At 40.1% G+C, this 26,396-nt stretch overlaps 1 protein-coding gene across 1 annotated transcript; it reads right to left on the reverse strand.

The window, feature by feature from the left end:
• Nucleotides 1-601: 601 nt before the first annotated feature.
• Nucleotides 602-25,206, reverse strand: LOC140240557 (uncharacterized). Its single transcript, XM_072320321.1, has 14 exons — nucleotides 25,193-25,206; nucleotides 23,397-23,461; nucleotides 19,568-21,197; nucleotides 16,402-16,576; nucleotides 12,325-12,576; nucleotides 10,255-10,427; nucleotides 9,376-9,442; nucleotides 8,914-9,130; nucleotides 8,114-8,241; nucleotides 4,792-4,997; nucleotides 4,088-4,311; nucleotides 2,059-3,403; nucleotides 1,390-1,564; nucleotides 602-794 (listed from the first exon to the last, which is right to left on the reverse strand). The coding sequence occupies exons 1-14, from the start codon at nucleotides 25,204-25,206 to the stop codon at nucleotides 639-641; spliced, it is 4,827 nt and encodes a 1,608-aa protein (XP_072176422.1). The 3' UTR covers nucleotides 602-638.
• Nucleotides 25,207-26,396: the final 1,190 nt, after the last annotated feature.

Raw genomic sequence — 26,396 nt, forward strand, 5'->3', positions numbered from 1 at the left:
GTACATTGTACATGTAACACGTACGTGGACCGGAGCTATAGCGAGCATTATACGCATGCATACGGATTACGGCGCATTTTCATTTATTTTTATGAAAGTAATGGACTAATTGGAACGAAATTTTGCACAGGTGTTACTGCAATCATACCCAAACTCCATGCTAACTATGAGACCAATTGCTGCAGGTTTACAAATGTGGGCTAGTACCTTTAAGGTAACTGTGTCATCACTTTTAAGGAAAGGATAGTGAAATTTTTAGTCCAGAACTGGAAGAAGGTACATGCTCGCAAGGAGTAGTACATCTATTTCAGCACCAAAAATTTATCTGCCTTCCATGTGGAAGTGTAGAATATAGCAACTCAACCTTTTTGTTCTTCTCCATATACAATATACACTCTTTTACACTATACAAATTCACAAGGATATTAAAAAAGCACTACTGTTGCATGCTCACTTATTTGTTCGCTTTCCCTGTTGAATAACGACAGTTGAATGCACACATTTGGTATATAAACACAAAAATTATACACAATGAACATAATATCTGTATGAGATACAAAGCCAATCACAACTTTGTATGCCATGTTTGATGCATCAAAGGTGTCATATATATAAAATTTCAGTGATGGTAAACATTCTCATCGGAATATTGCAGGCGAGGCGTTGAAGGAGTCTGCGAGTTGGACGTCCCGCTTGACCGTTGACACGAGTCTGCGCGTGGTCTTCTGAAGCCTCTGGGCCATGTGAACAGCGTCATCTAGTGACAGCTCCAGCTCCATGGGAACGTCATTCCCCTGGTGAGGGAAGCAGACAAGATTCCGATGCAACTCAATTGAGGAAAATGGCAACAGTATATCTATGACAGCTGTCCTGATAACCGAGTAAAATGTTACATGCATTTCCTCTCAATAAACACTTTAATGTGTCTAGTCCGGATGCTTGATAATGCAGATATTGAACTGTGAATTCAAAGCAAACCTGCCAACCCTGAAATTCAGTAAATAGGAATAAGTGGGAGAAAATAATGCATGAATAGGAGTTTTCACCCACCTCCCATAGATCACTACTTGCAGGTGTTGACAAAAACAGGAACATAAGGTTATATGAAGCTTCTTCTTTCTTAAGAAATGGAAATTTTTCTGTCAAATGGTAACAGTTGGCAGGTATATTCATGGTAGTTCTATTTTCCTGCGTATCTCACCCATCATTACTATTATTAATGGCAGTATCACAACAACAATGTAGTTACCTTTTTTCTTTTCTTTTCTAAAAATCTCTATAAATGCTTTCTGACAGAGCTTTCCCCAGGTCAATTTGTTGGACCCCTCTCAAAAAAATTTCATCACAACATCAGAGTTGCTTGGGATGGTCTTCAATGTACAGGTGTACCTTGCTGTGTACAGCAGTTCGTGACATGTGTCTGCTGTGCGTTCTGGAGGAGCGTGGTGTTCTGCGGTAGTACAGCTCTTCTCCCCCCTCTCCGTCACTGGTCGCTTCATCGCGGACGTAATAGCGCCCTCGCTGCTTCTTCTCTATGAGGTAAACGGGACGTGCCTCAGGATGGCTGTGTGGGGAAATTGGGCATTGGATAACAAGAGTGACTTTAGCACTGGTGCAGGGATGAGACAGCAACACGGCACGAGCAAGGGTTTAGGCATTTACAGAATGGAATTCTCTTACTCAGTCATAGAACTACAATTTGTATCCCACCATAGTTGGGTGTAATCATTACAGAATGCAAAGAGAAACCTCCCTTATACTGCACCCCTAAACGATTAGATTAAAACACTTAGCATACACATTTTCCATTTACAGAATTGTTAATGCCATAATGAGTGTCACATTTCATTTTTCCTAATCCTTGAAGGCAACTTTCTATAAAATGGGGCCCAGATTGCATTGTGTATTTAACAGCAATATACAATTCAGTGTATCTAACACATCTGATCTTGAGGCATAAACAGTTTGCTTGAAGAAGAAAAACAACAACAAAATTTAACTTTGCACAATTCAAGAAGATGCAGGGACTTGACAGTGGAATATGATATAAATACTCACAGAGGTCTAGACATAGAATATCCTTGCTGACCAGGCGATGAAATTTCTGGTGGTACCACAGTGTTCATTTGTGGAGGCCCGTCTCCAGTCTGTGGCACACTGCCAGGTGTACGTGCAGTTCCACCTTGCTGCTGCATGCTGACCTGTGGTTGAGTAGCTACTTGTGGTGGTGCATAAACGTTGCTTTGCGGATGTACATAGGATTGTCCATGCACAAGGGGTGTTGATGATAAATGAGGCGGTGCCACTGACACATTTTGTGGTGCAGCCACAGGATAAGATTGGGGGACAAAGGTAGATGGCTGGGGGTACTGGTACATTGGTTGCACGGCTGGTGACCCATGCACTCCTGGATTTACCTGGGGAGGTGCAGGGCTGAAATTTGATGGTTGCGGTTGATACTGGAAATCCTCATGTGAGTGAATGCCTGACCCTCCACACATTGGACAGGGAGATGTTCTGGTGGCATACATTGGTGACGGTTCAGCAGCAGTACGGTAATGCTGCTCACTAGAAAAAACAGGTGGAGGACTTGTCCTCGACAGGTTAGCACCTCTGGTTCTTGAATAACTTTGCTTTGTTTGGTGGGACAATTGGGGTGACCTAATGCTGGACGAATAGTCTCTCTTTAAGGGTGAGCGATACCGCTGAGAGGTTGTCCGAATAGGTGAAGCACCAATTGATTCATCTCTCCTAGGAATGTATCGCTCCAGAAGCACATCACGAAGGGTGTCCCTGAGGGGTGTGGAGGTTGCATACTGTGGCATCCCGGCACCATGAGAGGTTCTGTCATTGTTATCCAGCTGCTCCTTGAGATCAGCTATTTCATCCTGCAGCATGCGCAGCATCTCGCTCTTGGAGCTTCTCGTGGATGATGCATCATCGGCATCATCGCCATGGTTACGCCTCGCCTCCCTGCGGCGGTGGCTTGCCTCCTCGGGGATGGTGGGTGGTACTGGATTGCGCTTTGCATCAGCCACTTTGGCCTTCAGCTGGTTAACCTCATCTTGTAATGCCCTCAACGCCTCGCTTCTCACACTGCTCCTTGTCACGTCGGAGCGCCGATCGAATTCCGGCTGACTCGGTGGTAAGCTCGGCCGACTTTCATACCTGCCGCTCCTCGATGGAGCCTCACTCCTTTGATCACTCACTCTCTTTGGTATTGTTATCCCATTGTTCGGTTCACTGGAAGTCCTGCTTAAATACTGATTGCTAAGTGGAAGGCTTGAATTTGGAGAGTTGTGTCTATTGGGCTGTGTTCTAGCTGCTGGGGTTCTACTCCTCTGCTCCCTAGCATCACGCTGTGATGGGGTAGGGTGTGGGTTGGTCACTGATGGTCTTGTATCTGTTGAGGCAAACCACAAAGAGTAGATTTCTATGAAAGAATGTCTGGTTCAGGCAGAGACAGCAAGATCCTTATTTAACCCAAGCAGCACAAGAAGGCTACACCTCAGAGAAAATTTAACATTCATTTAGTTGCCATGCACGAAGAAATTAGTTTTTGGTTCTCTTCATGAGTTTGATTGATGGTTATCTTTAAGAGCAATGAAAATAAACTCTCAACAATTTCCTTCACAAGTTAGATCAGTTGAAGTTTGTTCATCTACACAATCGATATGTAATATAACAGGGCTCCACACTAACTTTTATTTTTGGTGGCCCAAAGACAAACATCCGACCTTTTTTGGTGGCCCGATCAGGCCACCAAATTCTTCATTTCTGAAATTTTGGTGGCCCGACTTGCGTTTTTGGTGGCCCCGGGCCACCGGGCCACCGTTAGTGTCGAGCCCTGAATATAACAGCAGGCAGCAATGATGAATGATATTGTTAAGGTAAGATTTTGTTAAGTAAACATACCACCAATGTACAATTTACATGATCATGGGACAATATGCTCTATTTCATATCAAATTCTTGCAAAAATTAAAAATTCATCTTCTCTTTGTATTTCACTTGAGCTACTACAAATATGCCGTCTTTGATGAATCTATGCATGACCGAAAAGAAAAAAACAACAACTCATGCCCACCTTTTCTCTGGTAGCCTGTGGGAATGGTTCTGGACTGCCTGTCCCTTGCCATTCTGCTCCCTCCAGAGTAAATGGAATCTTCTTCCTCTGGTACTGCTTGTTGCCTCAGTGGGACAGGTTCATTCTTCCTCGGGGGTGGCTGGGTTTCCCTCCTCTGTTGTTTGACTGGCAATCTGCTTGATCTGGCTGGTGCAGTTTTAATGTCTTCAGAATGGGGTGGTAACCTGTCAAACAAACAAACAAACAAATAAATAAATAAACAAATACATAAAACAAGATCCACAATGTGCAGATGAAAAATGCATGATACATTCAAATTTCAAAAACCACATTTTCCAATTTGAAAGCTATTTACTTATTTTTTATACTGATTAATATATTTTGTACAACATATCGTACTGACACTAAACAAACCACTGTATACGCCATATATTCAGCGAGTCTAAATTTTCGTGAATTGGGACATCCTGACGATTTCATTAGTGGTTAAATTTGCAATCATAGAGTCCGGTACTGAACAGAGAAATCCATATGTATGTCACATTCATGTTTGAATCAGAGTCAATATATTCGCGTGTCTCTAATTTCGTGAATAGCACCCGGCTCGCGAACTTTGCTAAAAATAGAAACCTTGCGAAATATTCTGTGTATACAGTACATGGTAGTTGGTAGCTCAGGTCTAAAGTACATTTTGTTTCACTCACCTCTGGGCCCGGTTCTTTGGCCGCGTGTCGGATCCTCTCGTCTGCAGCGACTGCCGGCTGCTCTCCGACCCCATGAATCCGCTATCACCCTCTGGTTCTGCCGGTGCCAGGGTGGTCTTCACACCCTTGGGTCTCCTCCCATCACCTGAATCACCCCTGGGGTTGGACAATCGGTGGCCAGAGGGCTGGGCTTGCTTGCTGCTGGCCTGTGAGATGTTGGATTTGATGTTTGTACACACTTACACCACCTATTTCTTTGTTTGTTTTTGTTTTGTTTTGTTTTCCGGGGGTGGGGGTTGTTATTTGTAATCCTATTACTCTTCCATTCAATTGTGAATGAGATACATGGATACGTCACATGCCAATGTACATCATGTACATGTACATCTTATGAAATCAAAAATTGATGGAGTTTTTTAGCTGGATTAGACTATGGAAACCATATACAAACTAGAAATGTCGCTAAGACGACTGGTATGCCTCCGCCATAACGCACGATTCTCCTAATAGGTCTATAGTACATGTAGACAATGTGTGATTACATTTTCACAAAATTGGCAAAATATTAAAATGACAAGTTTGTCACAAATGTGTTGAATGTTCACCTTCCTTGACCTAGGTTTAATTGGATGAATAGGAGAGCATGTACTTGGGGATTTAAGGACTTTAACTTGACTTTGACCCATTCATAAGTTTATGGACTGAGTAATTTTCAAGGTATGGAGAAAAAGTGCAATTTCTATAATGAAAAGTTCACTGTTACCATTTTCATCTGGCCTTTGACCCTAAAATTCATAGGATAATCACTGTCAGGCACAACATGCATAAATACGTAGTAAGTTTCAAGATAACTTGAGCCACTTCTGAGATATGGAGGAAAAAGTTAGTTCAGCACTTTCCCTTGATCTTTGACCTTTTGACCTTTGAGGCAAACAAAAAAAAAAAGAAGAAAAAAGAAAGCTTCCAGAGAATCTCTATTAGGTTATACATGCATACACCAAGTGTAAAAAAAAAAAAAAGATAATCCTGCTGGCATTGCATAAATATGAGGGAAATAGTAAAATTTCGAAGTGTTGCCCTTGACCTTTGATCCATGAACCCTAAATTCTCTAGATATTCACTGCCAGTCAGTACATGTATATATTATATGACCTATATAGATACCAATGTGTGATTGGTCAAAATGCTGTCACGTGACCATGTTCACAAGGATGAGAAGCGTTATATTTCATAACATGACGTAAATTACGTACAATCATGGAATATAACAGCGACTACGTTAAACAAATGGCGTTATATCTGGAGGGATGACGTAATCAAAAATCAATTGTTATGATGCGCGCAACATACATAGAGACGCTTTGCACACACACACACATACTTACGAATGTAATCGTGACCGGTCGACCGACCACACGCACCATACCACTTACGTTTACAGAATGCGCGGTAGAGCATCACACTGACACACGCTAGAACACTGCAAGCGCGAATTACGAAATTGCAACTGATTTGTTTTCGTCAAACTGGCATGGCAGCTTTGATGAGCAGCTGCCCTTCGCTTGTGAGAGAGAAAGAATTGTTGTCCTGATAGCTTCTACTCCAATCAATGTTAGACAGTCATGACAGGAAAGCCAAAGGATTTCCCATTACATTACCAGAGCCTGAACTGAGTAAGTTTTTATGCTACTTGTACTAGCGCAAGACCTGGACCAGGGCCAGGTCCGTAGTCTAAACAGCTCTTGTACCAGTGACCGCAGGCAGAAGAGATTTTAGGCCCTACATTATCAGAAAGTTCACATTCTCATACATCACCACAAACAAATGTTATGTCAACAAGCTTGCTTTACCCAGACCAAAAGCGGCATTTGGTCTAGTCTTCTACAATTTTTACATCTCTCATTACAAAATCTGGCTCTACCGCTACGAAACTAGGCCCTACGTACGATTGATTAACGACTGTTCTAGAAATTACTTTGTGATAAACAGGCAACGGTCGTACTCCACGGAAGAACGAATTCCCGGTAGGCCTACGTGAAAGCCATCGGAGTTAGATCTACGTATCGAAAGGTTACTTGTGGCTCGATTGAATACCACTGGCACTAGCGCACTGTTGTCATGCGGTACGTGCGTTCATGCAAAGGAGTAGTGTTTCTAGACCTAGTCGTTTTGCTTTAGGGCCTATACAGCAGTTTATTTCTTGTACTGTAGGTCATATAATATAACAGATATTGACTTTTTCCTTCGGTAGGAATATAACATTTAATTTCCCTTGGGAAGTTATATTTTTGTCTCGGAATACTATATTTTTCCTCAGCGCTACGCGCTTCGGAAAAATATAATAATCCTCGACAAAAATATAACTTCCCGCCAGGATCTCAAATGTTATATTCCACCTCTGGTAAGTCAATATCTGTATAATATACTATGTTCCATGAAGATACCTTGAACAATTTCCAAGATACAGAGAAAAAAGTTAAGTTTTCATATTTTTACTTGACCTTTTGACCTTTGACCTCATGACCCCAAACTTTCATCAAAGAATCTTAATTGGGTAATACATGTATACGCTAAGTCTCAAGAAAATATCTTCAGGCATTGCATAGATATGGTGGAAATAGTGAAATTTTACATATTTGACCTTGACCTTTTGACCTTTTGACCTAGAACATGTGCACCCAAAAGTTGATAGGCACAACTTCACCCCCTAATACACATACATGCCAAGTTTCATTAGGATACCTCAAAAGGTTTTTTAGTTACGCTGTCCACAAAATTCATTACGGACGGAAGGACGGACGGACAGACAACCCAAAAACATAATGCCTCCGGCACCACTTCGTGGCGGAGGCATGAAAAGAAGAACCCCAGAAAAACAATGTTTTAGTAAATATTTTTCAGTTCAAAATGCCTGTGTGTGTGATTGGTTGGCTGTGGTATTTGTACAAGCATGAATACCAGGAGTAGATTTGTTTTTGGTGCCAGCTTGGATTTTAGTGAACAAAAACATGGTGAAAATCATGATGAATGCATGAGAAATATTTTCCAAATCCACATCTTTGGCACATGTATGTACTTGCCTTCTCTATATCCTACATTGTATTGACTTTGTTGAGAGATCGAAGACTAAAACATGAAACCTTAAAAAAATAATACAGTTAATGTGTTTGACTCAAAATTTGTCCTCCCACTGCCTTTTTTATTCATTTATTTATTTATTATTATTATTATTAATATTATTTTTTTTTTTTTTACCTATCAATACAATTATATTTTGAAAGATGTGGAGTCACTGTACTTTCCCTCCCAGACACTCACTCACCTTTCCTGTAGGGCCTTTCTTCCTGCTTGCCCCTGCTGAGGATGGGGGGTCGACGTCTGGTGACCCCATGGATGAGACGCTGCCGTCTTCCGGTGGCTGCCATTTCGGAAGGACGTGGTGGCCACTCCCTGTAGGCAAAACAACAGAGACAAGGATTACAACAAACCATCAACAAAAACCCTTCAACCATACTGATAATATGTCAATTTCTGTTGCACAAAAAGAGTAGACAAGATGAAAATTTGATCTACAGTAGTAATTAATCACATCAGTGTATGTAGCAAAGTATTTTAAAACAGTTTTTCATGCAACCCTCTCAGAGCTAAAGGGATGACCAGTGTTTAGATCAATAAAAACTTCGTGAATGATACTGAGACCATTGTTTACCTGCCAACACAGAGATCTCGTTAAATATCGAAATAAAAGTCTAAATAAATTATTGCAGAAAACAGCACTTTTCATTCATGTCCTAAGCATTAGCAGGTGTCCACAAAAATAGAAATACAAGGCTGAATAAAGCTCCTTCTTCCTTGAAAAAAAGAATGGAATACTTGAAACGCATATGAATACTTGGGTCTGAATAAGGAAAGAAACACAAAATAATAGAGGTTGGATAGCTTTATACTTTGAAGGATCTTTAATCATGGAGGAGAAATCCACATTACACGGTCTCCTGTAATTGATTCTACCTCATCCTTAACTAGAGATATTCTTCATATTTTTACAGAAGTTATGTGATGATGAAATTTTAATATCTTGATGTCAATTCTACTCTCTGCGTGACTGAAAAATCTATTTACCTCTTGGTCTGAAGACGTCGGGTGAGGTTGTTTCTCGAAACGGTGAGGAATGCATCGAGGATCCATCTACATCATCATCCTGGTCGTCGATTGCCTCATCCAGGGCAATCTCCTCATTGTTGTTAGCTTGGTTGCCATAGAAACTAGTGCCATTTGTTGCAGGAGGTTCATTGACATGATCTCCATCGACAGCAAAGTTTGGAATATTTTGCAGACTCTGTAAAAGAGCATTTGCAAATTTTAACTGAACTGCCATAGTGACACCATAATCAGTTTTACCTTTTAAAATGCTTACACAAAGAAGAAAGAGTCAACAAGCAGTGCAATTCTAGTTGGGAAATGATACATCTTTTTTTCGTATATCAAGGTTTGAAGAGAGCTATCGTTAGAAGCAAAAACAACGACAATAATCATGATAATGATTAATAAATCAGTAGTGTTTTGAAACAAATATCAAATTACCTTTACAAGCTCTTGTATTTCTCTGTCTCTTTCTGGATGTGGTGGCAACCGCTTCAGTGCCTCATACCTACATCAAAGGAGGAGGACATCATAGATCAATTATTTTATAACTTGGGAGACATTGCATAGAATTACACTCACATACACGAACGCACACAGTCACACACATTTTTTCCCCCAATGGTATTCATTAATTTCCATTCAAACAATCTATGGACAGAAGCTAAACTAGTAATTCTGTACACCACAACAAAATTTTTGCATAATTTGGACAAAATCAACAGAAATATTTCCTCACATACACAAACGCACACAGTCACACACATTTTTTCCCCCAATGGTATTCATTAATTTCCATTCAAACAATCTATGGACAGAAGCTAAACTAGTAATTCTGTACACCACAACAAAATTTTTGCATAATTTGGACAAAATCAACAGAAATATTTCCTTCGCTGTGCACTTCTTTTAAAGCTAGGTAATAAAAACATACATAGACACAGAAGCTTTACAACAAGCCAAGTATAAAATGAACTGCATATACTTGTGCCAAGATTTGCAAAAGTTAAATGTACACAAAGGTTTTGTGTACACAATGCACTGAATGTCCCTCGCCAATGCATGAAAATTTCATGCCACAAAAAAGGCAGTCAGTTCCAATTTGTGACGTAATAAGTTTTATGCCACAAATTTTACTGGTTTTACAGAGTCAGGTAAGGTCAGGTATTAAGTTTTTCAGCTTACTATAAGGCCCCCTTTTTTTCCTCTCTCTCTCTCTCTCTCTCTCTCACTCTCTCTTTTATTTGCTTTTTTATGTCCATGATTGCTTGCACATGACATTTTTGTGGACCATTAAATATGAAAGTGAAGGAAACTAACTTGTCTAAAAGCAGGGAGTAGTCTTCCTCAGGTAATGATTGCACTCCTGTGGGTTCAGCCTGTCTTTCCACATCACTGCCTTGATGGGGAGCAGCATCATTTGTTGTCACGGCAACATCAGAGGCCCTCCGTGAGGGGGTTGGTGGTTCTGGAGGGTTGTTTCGTAAGTTCCCCTGAGGATAGCAAGCATGCAATAAGAGAGATTGAAAAACCTCATTAGCAGTGTCTATGATAACTATCAATAGCAAGGACTGGGCATGAATAATGTCTCAAATATGTTTTTACAGTATTCAGTGTTCCTTTTGATTGCAATCATTTTTCTTTTACTTCATTAGCAACATTTGCAACAATAAAATGCACTTGTGTGTGTGTGTGTGTGTGTGTGTTTGCTTGATGTGCATATGAAGAGTTTGTTCACAAAAACCGATAAGTCCATTTTTGAAGATTTTGAAGTATGGTCTCTGTCATAAAGTGAAAATAATGCCTTTTAAATGATACATTGGTCACTACATATAAAGGTAAATTTTTAAAGTTATGGTCAAAAGAATAAAAAATGGTCTTATTATTCTCTTTATTTTTCTTGACCTTTAATCGCAAATATCTCCATTTGGCAAATATGGACTTCTCGGTTTTTGCAAACAAACTCTTCATATGCACATCAAGCAAACACACACACACACACACAAGTGCATTTCATTGTTGCAAATGTTGCTAATGAAGTAAAAGAAAAGTGATTGCAATCAAAAGGAACACTGAATACTGTAAAAACTAAAGCTAGTTCTGCTGTCCAATATGTTCAAGTTCAAGTTCATTTATTTGTCTCTCTTCAAGATATATCAACAAAGAGTACACATATTCTTACAAAAGAAATCAATGCACAGTACAGAAATTAGACAAAAATAAACAAGAATGTGGCAGAGTAGAGTTTGAGAAGAAAGAAAGACGAGGTAACTTTGGTTGAAGCAGAGCTTATATTGTAAGGCCCCTCTGAAAAATACAAGGTATGTGATTTTAAATTAAACCTTGCATGGTTTAATTAGCAACTGAAAAAAACCCCCACAAACATAAATAAATAAATAAATAATATTGCTTATCATAGTACATACAGTTTAAATAGGCAAGAGTATAAAAATTGGCTTAAATATAAAGCAATCTACACACTACAAACACTAGATCTGCTTAAACATAAAACATTAAAAGCAAGAGTATAAAAAAGCCTAAAAAAAGAAAATATCACCCAGAAAATATAGATAGTGAAACAGTCAAAGCACACAATGAAAAGGTGTGGAGCACAGCATGATATAGAATTTTGACTTTCATTTAAAAGTTCACAAACTGAATTAAATGAAAAAGCCCACTAATGTTAATTACCATGGCAAGCTGTGCACATAACAACACAAATTTACACAGGGGCAACACATAATCACAGGAAAAAGGAAATAGCATTACAACAAATGATCAATGATGTTTGTATCTTTGTAGCTACACTGTAAAGTTTGTCTATTTATGGGCATCAAACTGGAGTCATGTTGTCTTCGAGTTCAGGAAAAGTCAGTGATTGCTAAGAGTGGAGTCTGGTAGTACTAGACTAGCACATGCCACAAGGGAAGAAAAATACAGATGGAAAGCACAATTACCATACCACAAGTCACATCATGGTACCCCATCAAGGCCACATTTCATTAAAAAATTGCTACAATAGCAACTCTTGCTGGGATGGAAAATGTCATGGAAGCGACAAGAATCCAGCTTCCTGATTGGCTGGCACTGCTGAGGGAAGTTGCTACAGGTATTTTTGCAAGACTCGCTATTCAACATCTTTTTCATCTATAAAATGGGGCCTCAAATGACAGCTTATAAACAGGAATGTAAAGTGTATGTTCCCTGAGAAGAGTGGATACTTGGTTAGCACTAGTCTTCCTCTGCAGACCACTGCTCTCAAGACACTTGATATTTTGGTGTGTGAGACACTGTGCTTTCTGATGATTTGGAAGTTTTATGAAAAAACATAACTTTTACTCCCTCTCTTTTTCTCTCTTCATGCCACGCTACAAATACCAATTCACATACCTCCACTGTCTCCTGGATATCATCCAGTCGCATTCCTAGCTGGAAGATTTGACCTTCCAGCGACCTCTCGGGGTCAAAGGTCGCCTGCTGCCCTCCCAGCCCCTCCAGTCTGACCTTGGTGCTGTGCTCCTCCTTGGCTTGCATGTAGTTAGACTCAAGCTGTGATTGGCCACTCTTCAGCCCCTCTAGCCCCCTCTGTTGGTCTGACGGAGGGAGGTGGTTCTCTCGCAGCAGAATCTCAAAGGAGTCCACCTGGGATACATTAGTTAAAGGAGACCTTCTAGATGATTTTCAGACGTTTACATTTGAAAAACTATAAATAGTGATTTTGAATAAAAGTGATTATTCATATACAATTATATATATATATATCTTTGGAAAATAAAACTGAATCAAAGACTTAAAAAACAATAACTATTAACTGGTTAGACTGGGTACAGAGTTTCAGAATTCATAAGGATTGGGAAGAGGAGCAATAATAGTTACGTTCAGACTGTGATCCTTAACTTGAAGGTCAGCTACATGTAACTTCGAGGATAAGCTCTTGCCACTTTAAAGGGATGGTATACTGTAGGTTTGGTTGAAATGGGGATTCAGCTTTGATTTTTTTTTTTGTTTTTTTAAGATAATTGGAAACCACTACTTTGAAATATTTGAGAGAATACAATTCTAAGAGGAGTTAAATGTTTATTTGATGAAAATTGGTTTTGAAATAGCTGAGATATCTAAGAACAAAGCAAAACAAAGTGGTCCTAATAAAAGGTGGGACCCATCTTTTATTAGGACCACTTTGTTTTTGGATATTTCAGCAAATTTCCAAACTGATTTTCATCAAATATTAAACTTTCACATCCTCTTAGAAATGTATGCTCTTTAATATCTCACAAGTGTTTTTAATTATCTCAAAAAAAGTTAAAATCAGAATCCCCATATCAATCAAAACTAGACCATATCCCTTTAAAGGGCAATTACACAGCAGTTGAAAGTTAGTCTGAAAAAGGAGTTAAATTTTCTTGGCAAAACAATGAAAATTTGATCAAAGTCACATGAAAAGTAAGGAAGTTATAAGATTTTGAAGTTCAGCTAATTTCTCGGGTATCAGTTCTTGAACAGACAATATGAATATGCAAATAGTGAAGAGATGATGTCATTACCCTTGCAATTTGCCATATGATGACATAAATGGTATCCAGAGTACTGAGTACCAAATAAAAATCAGCCATTTTGTTGAATTATTATTATTATTATTTTTTTTTTTAAGGTTGTACCCTGGGTGCCAAAAAGTGGGAAATTATTTTGGTGCTGGAGCTAGCGCGCGCTAGAAACTGCACTGCACTACACTGCACTGCACTGAAGCACACGCTATTGCTAGCACATGCATGCATAGTATAACATGCAGTGGTATGGGAATGACAATGTACACGCACACACAGTGCATGCATTTCTCTTCGGCTGTCCTCGAGTGGACGTGAGGTGGCACTACACAACGTGGTACCCCGGGGTACAACGGTACCCCGGGGTAATGCGTGATGCATCATGTACTGGATAAAGATTTTAGATACAAATTATTAAATTCCTGGTTTTTCATTCAAACACATTTACACCCAAATTATATCTTACTGATCATTATTCTGCAACCATGAATGACATCATGTTAATAACACTTTGATAACAGAAACAATGAATTTTTGTCATTTTTGTTGTATACAATCACTGGAAAATTGTAAGGTGATGACATCATCAGCTCACTCATTTGCCTCTGTACTCATATCAACTGTACAAGAACTGTTAACTACAGAAATAAGCTAAACTTCTCTATTTCGTTTACTACACATGTAACTTCCCTAATCTTTATCTGATTTTGATCAAATTTTCACTGTTATACTTGAAAAATTTCACTCTTTTTTAGTAGACTGACTCACAACTGAACTGGAATTCCTCTTTAATGGTGGATTCACAAACAATATGACATATTCTGAGCAGACTGCAGTATGTATGATTAATGTGTACAATTACCATGAGATAATATTATATGCTGCTCTTCAACTGGATACACAGCTAGATGCACACTCCCTTTGAAGTTATCCAATACGAAAATTGAAAATTGTGCTGGTAACCAAAGGTGTGGCATGTCTATTTTCAAGTATCATGGTGATGTGCAAGGCAACAAAGTTCCCACAAATGGACATTTATTTAGAAAAAAAAAAGTCAGTGTGATGCCCATTGAAATTATTTGTACATCCTCTATGTAGTTAAAAAAGGAAAGTAAGATTGCTATTCAAACACACAAGATTCTACACTTGCACTGAGTTGTAGATGGTCACTACAGTGTAAGACCCCGTTTACAGTGCGGGGCTGGGCCGTGGCTTAGCCGCGGCCGAGCCCGCTTTCATTTCAGTATAAACGCGCAAAAGGCCAAATGCGGGGCCAAAATTGGCCGCGCATTTGGCCACGCTCTGGAGGTGGCCGAGCCCGGCCTTTTCTCAGTGTAAACGCAAACTGGGCCAAATGCGCGGCCAATTTTAGTCTGGCTTCCAGACCCTCTGCCTGTACTTTTTCGCTATTCAGGATATTAACCCTCTCAACATCGAAAACTAATATAGTTTCAGGTGGTTTTGTCCTGCAAAGGATTTTTCCTTCGGCAAAGGCCTTTGCCCAAACGGTGACTTCGTCGCCACGGAATCCAGTTGGCAAAGGGTCTGAAATCCAGACTATACCAAATTGCGTTTGTTTACAAGCAGAGCGCCGCTACGACAAAATATTGAAAGGTTTGAATTAAAAGCGCGGCCGAGCCCGGCAGTGTAAATGGACAAAATTGCAGGGCTCGGCCGCGGCTCGGCCCAGCCCCGTACTGTAAACGGGGTCTGACAGGTACCACACACAGTCACCTCCAATTCCAATGAATATGAAATCCAATCTTTTTTTTTTTTTTTTTTTTTTTTTTGTCTAAAACTTCAGTCCCTTTCTTTTCAGCTCCAAACCTGGTCATCCCAAGATACATGTATACAAGATAAAATGAATGTTTTGTGGTCCTGAAAGATTACAGTAATTATATACATTGTACAAAGATTTTTCTCTTTATGACAAGCAACTCTGCACAATTTTTATCATCCAATACTTGGATATGACATCAAAAGAACAGACATGATAGTTTGAATGTCTGCACCTCAAGCCCTGCTTGGACTGGCAAATTGGTTCAAAGAACATCCAGACACAAGTTTTTAAATTAAGGTCACCCATATACAAATATAGACTTTTCTTTGATACACTAGTAATCATCACCATGTAAACACATTCCAACAAAGTCAATATCACAAACTGATTGTCGTGCACCAGAAAACAATGATTTAACATAACATGCATGCCAGAAATGCCAGACTGTGGGTATTTACATTACAAAGCAATTTACAATGCTCTAAATAGGGAGTACACCTGTTGTCCTCATAGCCACCTGATGCACAGGTGTATCTTTTGTGTGATTCACAGGGCAGTTTATCTCTGAGGCAATTTGTGACAAAACAACCTGAACAACACATGCAAAAACAACAAGACCTCACTGCAGACAACACACAATGCACACAGAGATATAAAAATATAAAAACAAAACATGTCTGATATTTTACCACTGCCATGTAACCAGGGGTGCCAACTCTCACTCATTGAGAGTGAGACTCACTCATTTTGGTCCTTTCTCACTCTAAAACTTTATTTCATTTGCATGCATTTCTATTGATCTCACTCATTTTGACTCCGAAATTATAGCATTGGCCTATGGGAGTCCCACTCTCAAGTAGTTTCCAATGTTGGCTGCCCTGATGTAACACACCAATACAAAGTCTATGTAATTCATCTTGTATGTTGAGTGTCATTGCATATTATATTTCCTTCAAACCGAACACACTTAGAAGGGAACATTGTATGTCTTCTTTTTATCATTGCTATTGTGAGGATCAATCACAGAGTTTATCTGATTGATCTAAGCTCAATATTTACTTTAATATTACAGACATCAAAATTCCCCTCGTGAACATGTAAACACTTCAAAGTTTGGTATTATTGGTGTCAGATTCCACTCACCTTTTCTTTCTGGCCCTGTGCTTGGAACTGGAGGGCCAGAATTTTTCCCTCTGTGGGATTCCCTGGAGGCACACCCCCAGGATTATCCCTGGTGGGTGTAATGGAACCTCCCAGGCTCAGGCTTGATGTGGCATGCACTAGGTTTGTTCTACTCCCTGAAGGGGTGTGCTGCAGTCTGCACACAGAGATTTTGAAGAAATGTAAGAGGGGGAAGGATCATCAGGCCCATTTCATTCAAAACACATACACAAAAGACTTCAATGTATCAAACCTTAAAACTTTCAGATCTTTCGCTTCATCTTTTGCCCCCTCCCTTCCCCACTAAACTTCAGGTGCATTGCGTTGACAGTGGTAACCAGGGGGGTGTTTCATGAAGTCAAACTTAATTTAAGATTGACTAAAAATTATGGTATACCACTGGTTTCCCTGTTCAATTTTATTAGACTAATCACCACCCACTTCAAATTATCATTACTGTTTACAGTATAATTCCGTTGTTAAAAGTCTCCAAAATCTTCATTTTCTTTAGAAAGTTGAGCAACATTGAAGACACACTCAGCATACTATAATTTTTAGTCAATCTTAAATTTTAAGTTCGACTTAAATTCTTTGTGAAACAAACCCCCCTGTACCAGTAAACAAAATAAAAATTGTATGTGTGCTCAAATGGAAAGATTGACATGATAAAGTAGAATTTTCATGGGTGAGATGTGAATGAGTTTGTGCAATCGCAAAAACTGGCAAACAGACATAAAAAGAAAACTTTCACAGAGTTTTAAAATCCATTCTTGGCAATATTCAAAGGGTTTCCCTGAACAGTAGGTTAGCTTGCCTCCCAACTTTTGACAAAAAGTTCAAAAGGTAAAAAAAATGTTGGGTTTGCAATGTCCATGTAAATCCACATTCATATTTATACATTACCTTCCATCTGATACAATAGCCGGGTTCACACGTACACCAATTAGCGGGATATAAATCTCGAGATTTGCATCGCGATCGTCATCCCGAGTTTTTTGCACGTGTGGACAGAAAAACCCCAAAAATTAGCAGGATAAGCATCGCGATGCTAATCCCAAGAAATCTTGCGCTGGTTCGTCAATTAGTGGGATAATTGGCCCCGCGCTGGTACGTGTGAACGGTCGGGATTAGAATCTTGAGTTTTTATATCCCATCATGCAATGCGCACATCACAACAGCGAGGCCTCTGCGAAGAGGTCCTTCACCTCTTTGGCGCACCAAAACAACAGCGCGCGAACCACACCACTGACGCATAAAAGACAATGGACAGAGGTAAGTGCGCGCAGGCAGTGATAGAGAAGGGCGCTGTGTGACCCAGTTTGCAGGCTTTGCTGTTTTCTCTATCAGCAATTAGCGGGATAATTCGGTACATGTGGGCGCTCGCCAAATTAGCGGGATACCGATCGCGATCGCTATCCCGCTAATTTGGTACGTGTGGACGCTCGCAAAAAAACTCGATATGGATCGCGATCGCCATCCCGCTATTTTGTACGTGTGAACCCGGCTTACGTGATATTTACACAAGCACGAGTTATGATCAATTGGAACGACACATTCTGATGAGAAATAAAATGTCAACTGAATACAAGAGACCCGCGGGTCTAGCGCTCACCTGAGTATCGCAAGTTCACCTTTCACGCAGTCACTTATCTAGATTATTCGCAGCTCTACTAAAATTTGACCAGGCATTCTCAAGTAGAAGATGAAAATGAACAATAAGGGCCCAAATTTTTAAAGATTCCTTAATCTGGGGGGATTCAGGCCCCCTGGGGCCCTCTGGGTGGGGCATGGTGCCCATTTTGATAAATTGAGATCCTGACCCCCTAGGGATGCTACCTGCCAAGTTTGACGAAAATCCATCATGAGGTTTTTAGGAAGAAGATGAAAATGTACAATTCAGGCCCCCATTTGGACCTTCCCAACCCCCTCCCCCCCCCCCCCAAGAAGGGCACCCCTGGATCAAACTTGAAACTAAAGTCATTAATGTGCTCACTCATAGTATTATCTTAGCTCTATAACTTCTGATTCTAGAGAAGATTTTTAAAGATTCCTTCATTTTGGGGGGTTTGGGGGCCCCCTGGGTGGGGCATGGTGCCCATTTTAACAAATTGAGATCCTAACCCCCTAGGGATGCTACCTGCCAAGTTTGGTGAAAATGGGTCATGGGGTTCTCAAGAAGAAGATGAAAATATACAATTTAGGCCGAATTAGGACCCCTCCCCACCCCCCTCCCCTGGGTCCCAAGGGGGGCACCCCTGATTCTGCCATGAACAAACTTGAAACTACAGTCATCAATGTACTAACTCATAGTATTAACTTAGCTCTATCACTTCTGGTTCTAGAGAAGAAGATTTTTACAGATTCCTTAATTTTGGGGGGTTTGGGCCCCCCTGGGGCCCCCTGGGTGGGGCATGGTGCCCATTTTAACAAATTGAGTTCCTAACCCCCTAGGGATGCTACCTGCCAAGTTTGATGAAAATCGGTCTTCGGGTTCTCAAGAAGAAGATGAAAATGTGAAAAGTTTACGCACGATGCACGACGCACGACGCACGACGGACGAAGGGCGATCGCAATAGCTCACTTGAGCCTTTGGCTCAGGTGAGCTAATAAACTAGGAACAGATTAATGCACTGATTTGGTCTTAGATTTTCTTTCCCTGAAGTTTACAAAGGTTTACAAAGTACTGCGATACACCATGATACAGTATACACATTATATCATAAACAAATGATGCATTTCGAGTGGTTTTATCTAAACCTTTTAAATGTTATTATAACTTTAAGTTTCTAAATGCAAAATTAAATGTGCAAGAAACACAACATACAACTTTCCCTCTCAACATCTCTATGCCCAAAATAATGTTTGCATTATGCAGCAAGAAGAACAGGGATATTTTGTGCTTTGGAAGCGAGTATCAGAAGAAACCCAACACCATACCAGTTTCTTAAAATGAGAAGTCACAGTGAGATGCCAAAATGTTGAGCTAAACTCACAACTGCTTCTGAGGAATTGTAACGGGAATAAGGAAGGGATGATAAGAAAAGCAATAGATCTCCACTTGTAAAGAAAGAGAACATGGCTGTGAAGAAGCACTTCGGTTCATTTCTGATGATTTCAAAAAGACGGAGCAAATTGCTGAAAAACTCACCCTCCTTGACTGCTAGATAAAACGGCCCTCTGCCCTTGAGATAAATGGAATTCATGTGCATGTCTCCCTGATGCTAGTGCATTCCTGTCTGATTGGCCGGCTGGAGGACCATTGTACTGCAGATTGACCTTTGCACCCAGGCGCAGCTGGTCAATGGTGTTTTCCGCTTGGGCATATTTCTGTAGGAGTTCATCGTATTCCCTCTGGAGCTGGTCCACAAATTCATCACTCATGAGCCGTGACCTGGCTGTCCGGTCCAGTTTGCTGATCTCAGACACGTCGCTCGCTTCACTGTGCCCCGTCATGTCACCCAGCCGTAATTTGGGAACTATGTCTCCCCGAGATGACCCAGCGGGCTTTACGGGGGAAGGGCTCAGTTCTAAGTCTCCATTCACCAGAGTACCATCCCCCGGAGTGCTCGATCTTGGAGTGGCTGCTCCCGTGCTTTCTACAAAACTTTGCTCACTTTGACCATTATGACTCTTCACACTTGATCGACTACTTCGCCTACTTGATAATACTGACCGCTGCGAAGGAGCACGAGATGATCTAGTTCTACCTGATTTCAAACTACCACTTCTCCTATCGCTCTCCCTACTACGCAAAGAGAGTTGATCATCTGACATGATTTCTTCTGGTGATTTCCTGTCCTTGAGCTGAGCTGCAGTTAGCAGCCGGCTTGGACGACGGACTGAGGTAGCGATTGGTTTGAAGTGTTCTATGCCTCCACCACTGGAGTCGGCTCTGCCCTCGGGGCTGTCCCCTGCACCGAATGTCTCCACGTTGAAGGCTGCGGCCTGGATGACAGCGGTCAGGCTCTCACGCTTCTTCAAGGTGTTTTCACCGCTGCGTGAAAACAGGTCAGACCCGTCCTCGGACTCCAGGTGGGACAGCTGCTCCGGCATCTTCTCCTGGCTCAGACTGAAGAAGTCGTCTTGCTGTGATGATGGCAAATACGGGTGATTTTCCTCAGCAGCATCGCCGTTGTATCCTTCCAGGGAGTCATTGTCATACAGATTATCCATGATGTCAGATGATCTGCCTCCTGGGTGATATGCAACATCAGGGTGGTCTCGTGGTGTTGCCTCCATGTATTTCATCATGTCATCATCTCCGTACCGGTGAGCATCCCCGTTCAGCATGCCATCAAATTCTGTTCCATCTTCTAATGACTCGTTGTGTCCTCGTCTGAAGATGTCGTCGTCAGATTGATTGGTCATGTTGCCGTTTCTGGAATCGCCGTCATAGTTTTGTTGGAAGACCGCCTTGTCTCGGGGAAAGGATCTGCCCTCCACGTCCTCACCATCAGCAGATCCTTGGGACTGTTCCTTCAGAAGCCTCTCCAGGGACTCAAACTCCTGCAGAGATTGCCGATGGATCGGTCTCTCAAATCCGTTGCCGACGATCTTCCTTCGGGGGGTCAGCGAGGTCACCTCATCATCCTCTTCCTCCCCAGGGACTGACCGTGTGCTCTCCTGTTCCTTGAAGTCACGGTCACAGTTGTTGCCGGGACTTCTGTTGGTCAGAAAGGTGCTTCTCACAGGTTCCGGTGAGAAGACATCTCCATCCGAGAGTCCCTCTAAGCCATGGCTACCACGAGGTGAGATATCCGAAAAGCCATTTGAACCGTCTGTGATGATAAGAATAGAAGAAAAACACTTGCACTACACATACAAGCTAGAATATAACACACTTGTACAGGTAGGCATCATCTGAACCTAAACATACACAGTCAGAATGGCCTAAAGGGTGAAATGTGGCAATAAATCACTCTGCCATGTCACCTCTACTATCACTATCACAAAAAGGGGCAATGTGATCATTGAATCAGCAGGTAAGGACATTATTATATTTCCTTGTGAAAATACTTCAGCTAAGCAGAAAATGTGTTGCTACCAGGAACGTGCAACGCAATAATACCATGAAACTGTGTTGAGCAACTTCACACAGCAGACTGATTGTGACCCAAATGGATGTGGGCATAATGGTAGAGGGAAGCCCTCCACGTTTCCTAATCATTTGCCTTCCTTGTTCTTAATCCCCCAGCATCAATCAACAGGGCTCAAGGTGCAGCCCCACCTCTCTTTGGATACTACCAACTTTGCAGAGTTAGTAAAAAAATTCCACCTGTTTTTTCATCTCTGTGACTAATCATCCTTTTCTTGTTTATACATATCCTACTCCTATTTATACTTGGTATCTTGGCAAGTTCAATGTCCTAAGATGATGAAATATGTCTCACTCTCAATATACTTTGTCATCACTGAGCTTAGAAAACACCAGTATAAAGCGCCATATAAATGCAATTATTATTATTATTATTATTATCAGTGTGTGCTGACAGCTATTCGACTTCCAGATCAGAGGCCACAAACAAAAACACAAAGCCAGGTATTACACTAAGAGATTACAATTTTTTTTTCCTTGAATCACTAACAGTAGTAAGAAAACCCCTATGCATTACAAGTCCAAATTTATTCAAAGGGAATTTTATGGAAGCATCTAAGCTGAAGCCTTGCCAACAGGACAACCATGTTTGATTATCCCTTTTAAGTGAAAGGGAATTTGAAGATGAAAATTGTTTATCTGCCAGGTTCCTTTTTCTTGAAGTGACATTGAGCTTACATACAAGGTGTATAGTGTAAATGTACATGTAGAACTGCAGGGACTTCCTACTACAGATATTTGTAGTTTGTAAAAAGTATTCTTCCTTCAGCAGAATTTGGTGCACTGTATCATGGTCAAAATATACAGTTCCATGATATTTACACCTTGTTCGCTGCTCCTTGAAATTCTTCCTTTTCAAACATGAATAGAACTAGTAAATGATTTATATCAAGAAAAAAAAGTTATTCCAGTCTATCAAAATCCACTCAACACAGTGTGAAATTTTGCTGAAAACCACACTGATGGTCCAAATGACAAGTAATCATTTATCATTCAAGAGGACTTTGAATTTTGAATTGCTCTATGAACAAACTTTGAGTTATATGCATTTCTCTGCATCACAACAGCTTGTCCATGTATAAGCCTGTGCCTGCATTTGGTTAAGAGTCGACTGAAATTCAATCCAGGTTTTACTTCCTTGGTCAGTTTTCACTCCTCCTGACACCGAGCCTCGGTTTCAATCACCACAACTTAACACACTCACTTCCTCATCAGCTCACTGCATTTTGCAGAAATGTGTTGCCCAGCAACAGGAACTCTTAATGAACGTTCAAGGAAGGTCACTGCTATTTATACGCAAAGTCTCTTCGCTTATCAAGAGAAGCCCATTAAAGACTCAGGGGAGTACCTTTTTACAGTTGAGAGAACTATACAAGGCCACTGAATTTGTCCAACTTGAAATATTCTTCCATTTTCTCTGTACCTGCACAATTTAGACAGGTTTTTAATACTAAAAGCTGATTGAATTCTATCCCATCCATCAGCCAGCCCATTCTGCGTCCAGAGTTTCAACTAACTGTTATGCCTGAAGGAGAGCATGAGGAAAAGTGGGGGGAGGGCATTAGAATTATGTTATCCTTCTTTCTTGTACCAAGGGCAAAGAGAGTTTCAGATTTTAGCAAGCACTTTTTTTTTTGAAAGCTTGTATTTCAATCTGTCGCTCAAACAGCACATATGGCTGTACTCACACAATCTTGATTGACTGCTTCATCCAAAAATAGTAACACAGAATTTAACACCATAAAAAAAAAGAAAACAAATCATAATTTCATCTTGGGGAATATCCACAAAAAAAAAAAATGATCTTGCAACTGGGAGTGTTGAGACTGAATTTTGTAGTTTGTGATTTAAGGCAAGATGCTGGAACAAGGAAGTAACATACCTTCAAAGTCATCTTCATAGGAGCCTCCTGATCCAGCCATGGCTGTCTTTTCATCTCTCACACATCTGTTAAATTATCAACACAAAATATGCATCATCAGATCATACAAGGCCTAATATACAGAATATATTTTGTATAACTTAGATATACACTGCAAAGTACATACAAATATGCAAATATACTGCACAGGATAATTTTTTTTTTCAAATGTGCAATACATAAAACACAAACCAAAGTTCTGCAAAGATTCTGTCTAATTCAGAGATACACTGAAAGATACTGAAAGACACATAATCGAGAGATTAGGCAAGGACAAAAAAAAAAAAGGAGAAACGAAATATTCTCCCTCCCCCCCCCCCCCGACCTTCATTATTGCCATTAAAACCAACTTCACAATACCCATAGATTGTACACAGTATACCTTGTACAATGTAAAGTATTGGGTCAATTGACAGCCTCAAGTGAGTTTTCCTTGATTTATTCATGATGTTCTTTTTGTGGTAATTGACATGAAATCAAAACTGCCAATATGTTGTCAAAGGTTTAATAATATTCCCTGCATTTTTCACTGCCAAAACTATCCAGCAAACTAGTCCATTAGATACTGCAATTTAATTCCTTTCTCAGCATGAAGTTTCAGATAGCTGCTATTAGATTGAAGTAATTCCTCTTGAGTATTAAACTCTTGTTTAAAATGCCAATCAGTGAGTTCAATTACAGCCCTATGTGGCATTTGAAACTACGCATCAAAACGAAATATCCATAAAAACCCTTGGGCGGTCAGGCATATGGGAAATGATGGCATTTGTCCAAGACAAGAAATGTGTGTTCCATTGTACACGTACATACATTGTAGGCTGTCAGTATGGTCTAATACACGTACAAATGTATGCACATTGTAAGACTGTCAAAAGTTAATTATGTACCTGCAGAGTTTTACTTTCTGTTATTCCAGCTACAAGTAATGTTTTCATTTACCAGATATTTGAAACCTTGATTGAGCCCAGAAAGTGATGTCATCTTATGTGTTGGTCTAATGTGATATGTTGATCCAGTCGAATGTTTGTTTTTGTCAAGCTCCATGCTACATCTGTGTGAGATGCATTGCCCATAAAAATGAATGCCATTATTCTACCATGCACTTAATTCTCTCAATCTATCTATTCACCTTTTTTACTTTATTTTATTACTCCTCAATGACACGAGTGGAAAAAGTCTTTGAATTGATATCAAGCTTCGCTAAGCTTTATTGGCTGGCGATGCTACTGCATGAGGTTTATAATCTGTGGGATTTAGAAGGAAAGGCTTAGCAGGGATTAACAAATTCCTTTTTTTATTCCTGCTTGGGGGGGGGGGGGGAAGTGAGAGGTGAAAGTTAGAAAAGTTTATGTATTTCAATGTCTTGTGCAATTCACAACACATCTGGTATTCAACACTGAAATCCCCATTCTTCTAAGTCTTACTAAAGTTCATTAAAATAATAGTAAAATAATGAAACTCTTGTACATTATTGTACCAAGCTGGTGGAGGGCACATTTTCATGTGCAGAGTACAATGAGATAAATAATCAAAGCAGAAATGTGATGAATTGTATACTATCATATCAAGTACAATGTATCAACCACACAATGTATCAACCACGACTCACCTTTGGGCAAAGAGAGCATCTGTCCGTGGAAGACACAAGGCATTCTGTCACTCTCAGAGATTCTCCTGCCTTCATCACGTCAGGACTGTCGAGTGGATGAGCGGCAGATGGCTCTGGGCGAATTGGATGGAACCAGCCGGCTGCTCACCGCCTTCCAACCATGATGCTAAATTTTGTTCTTGCGGCTCAGGGCGTCACGCTGCAGCATACAGAGAGAGAGAAAAAAAAAAATCGAAGGACAGGCAGTAAAAAGATCTGTCACCTGGGGGAAATGTCAGATCGCTGGTGGCTTGACGGATGGAAAAGAAAACAGGCATGCAAAAATAATGATATATTGCACGGCCTATGTAATATAACAACATTGTTTTTCTCCCTGTAACTTCTTTGTTCTGCCTGATTGTGGGATATTGACTACTGACTTTACCCACAGACAACTGACATCATAAATGCTTTTTTATTGTAAACACTATCAGAATGCAGTTAGTTCAATATATCTGGAATATACAGCTTTCACTGTTAGTATTTTATCCACCAACTGTTATTTTTGTAGTCATTTTCTCAATGTGTAGGGAAAACCAAATCACAAATTCTTCTTGTTGTCATTATTTTCTTCAATTAACAGGGATCCACAATAGAAATGCAGACCACATTGTGGATATTGAAAAAATATATGACTCCTTTGCAAGACAAAAATGTTCTAAACAGTATCTTTGGAATTCATCTAGCAATTCAAATCTTCAGAGTCTGGTACAGTATGTATAAAGGTGTTTAAAATCATTTTCATTGATCCAGGATGCATTTCAGTGATTTAAGATTATAATAGTTACATTCATAATGATAATAATGGTGATAATGATGATTATAATAATGATAATAAAACAAACAATAATCACTAGTGAAAATAATCATAATGTCAAGAATAATAGTGAGAAGAAGAACAGATGTTGCATGTAATGGTCCCAACAGACTAAATAAAGACATGATTCAAGCCTTCAATTTCTCACTTCAGCATATTGATAAAAGTGCAACAAAATATACAGACTCAAAACATACAGAAAACAAGACATAAAATTGTGTTGTATTGCTAGCTTTAACAGACATGCAGTCTTTATGCAATCTCTCCACAAGGTACATGTACCTCAGTCTGTAGTTTTTAGTAGACCCCAATTGGACTGTAGAGATATTGATTCTTGAAAGCATGTCAGCATATCATATCATCTTTGGTGTCTCCCCAGGAAAGAAGATGCCTGGGAGATAACAGACAGATCGCCTATCTCTCCTCTGGTCGCAGAATTCAATTACAGTACATCATGAGATCTGAATTCAATTACACTGCACAAGGTATGAAAGAA

The sequence above is a fragment of the Diadema setosum genome, chromosome 17 (assembly GCF_964275005.1).
Source record: "Diadema setosum chromosome 17, eeDiaSeto1, whole genome shotgun sequence".
Taxonomy (NCBI): domain Eukaryota; kingdom Metazoa; phylum Echinodermata; class Echinoidea; order Diadematoida; family Diadematidae; genus Diadema; species Diadema setosum.

Excerpts from the sequence above, each read along its gene's own strand:
- LOC140240557 (XM_072320321.1), bottom strand. Across the intron at positions 1,565-2,058 it reads TATTCTATGTCTAGACCTCT|CCATCCTGAGGCACGTCCCG; the intron begins GTGAGTATTTAT and ends TTCCCCACACAG. Across the intron at positions 795-1,389 it reads GAACTGCTGTACACAGCAAG|GGGAATGACGTTCCCATGGA; the intron begins GTACACCTGTAC and ends TTCCCTCACCAG.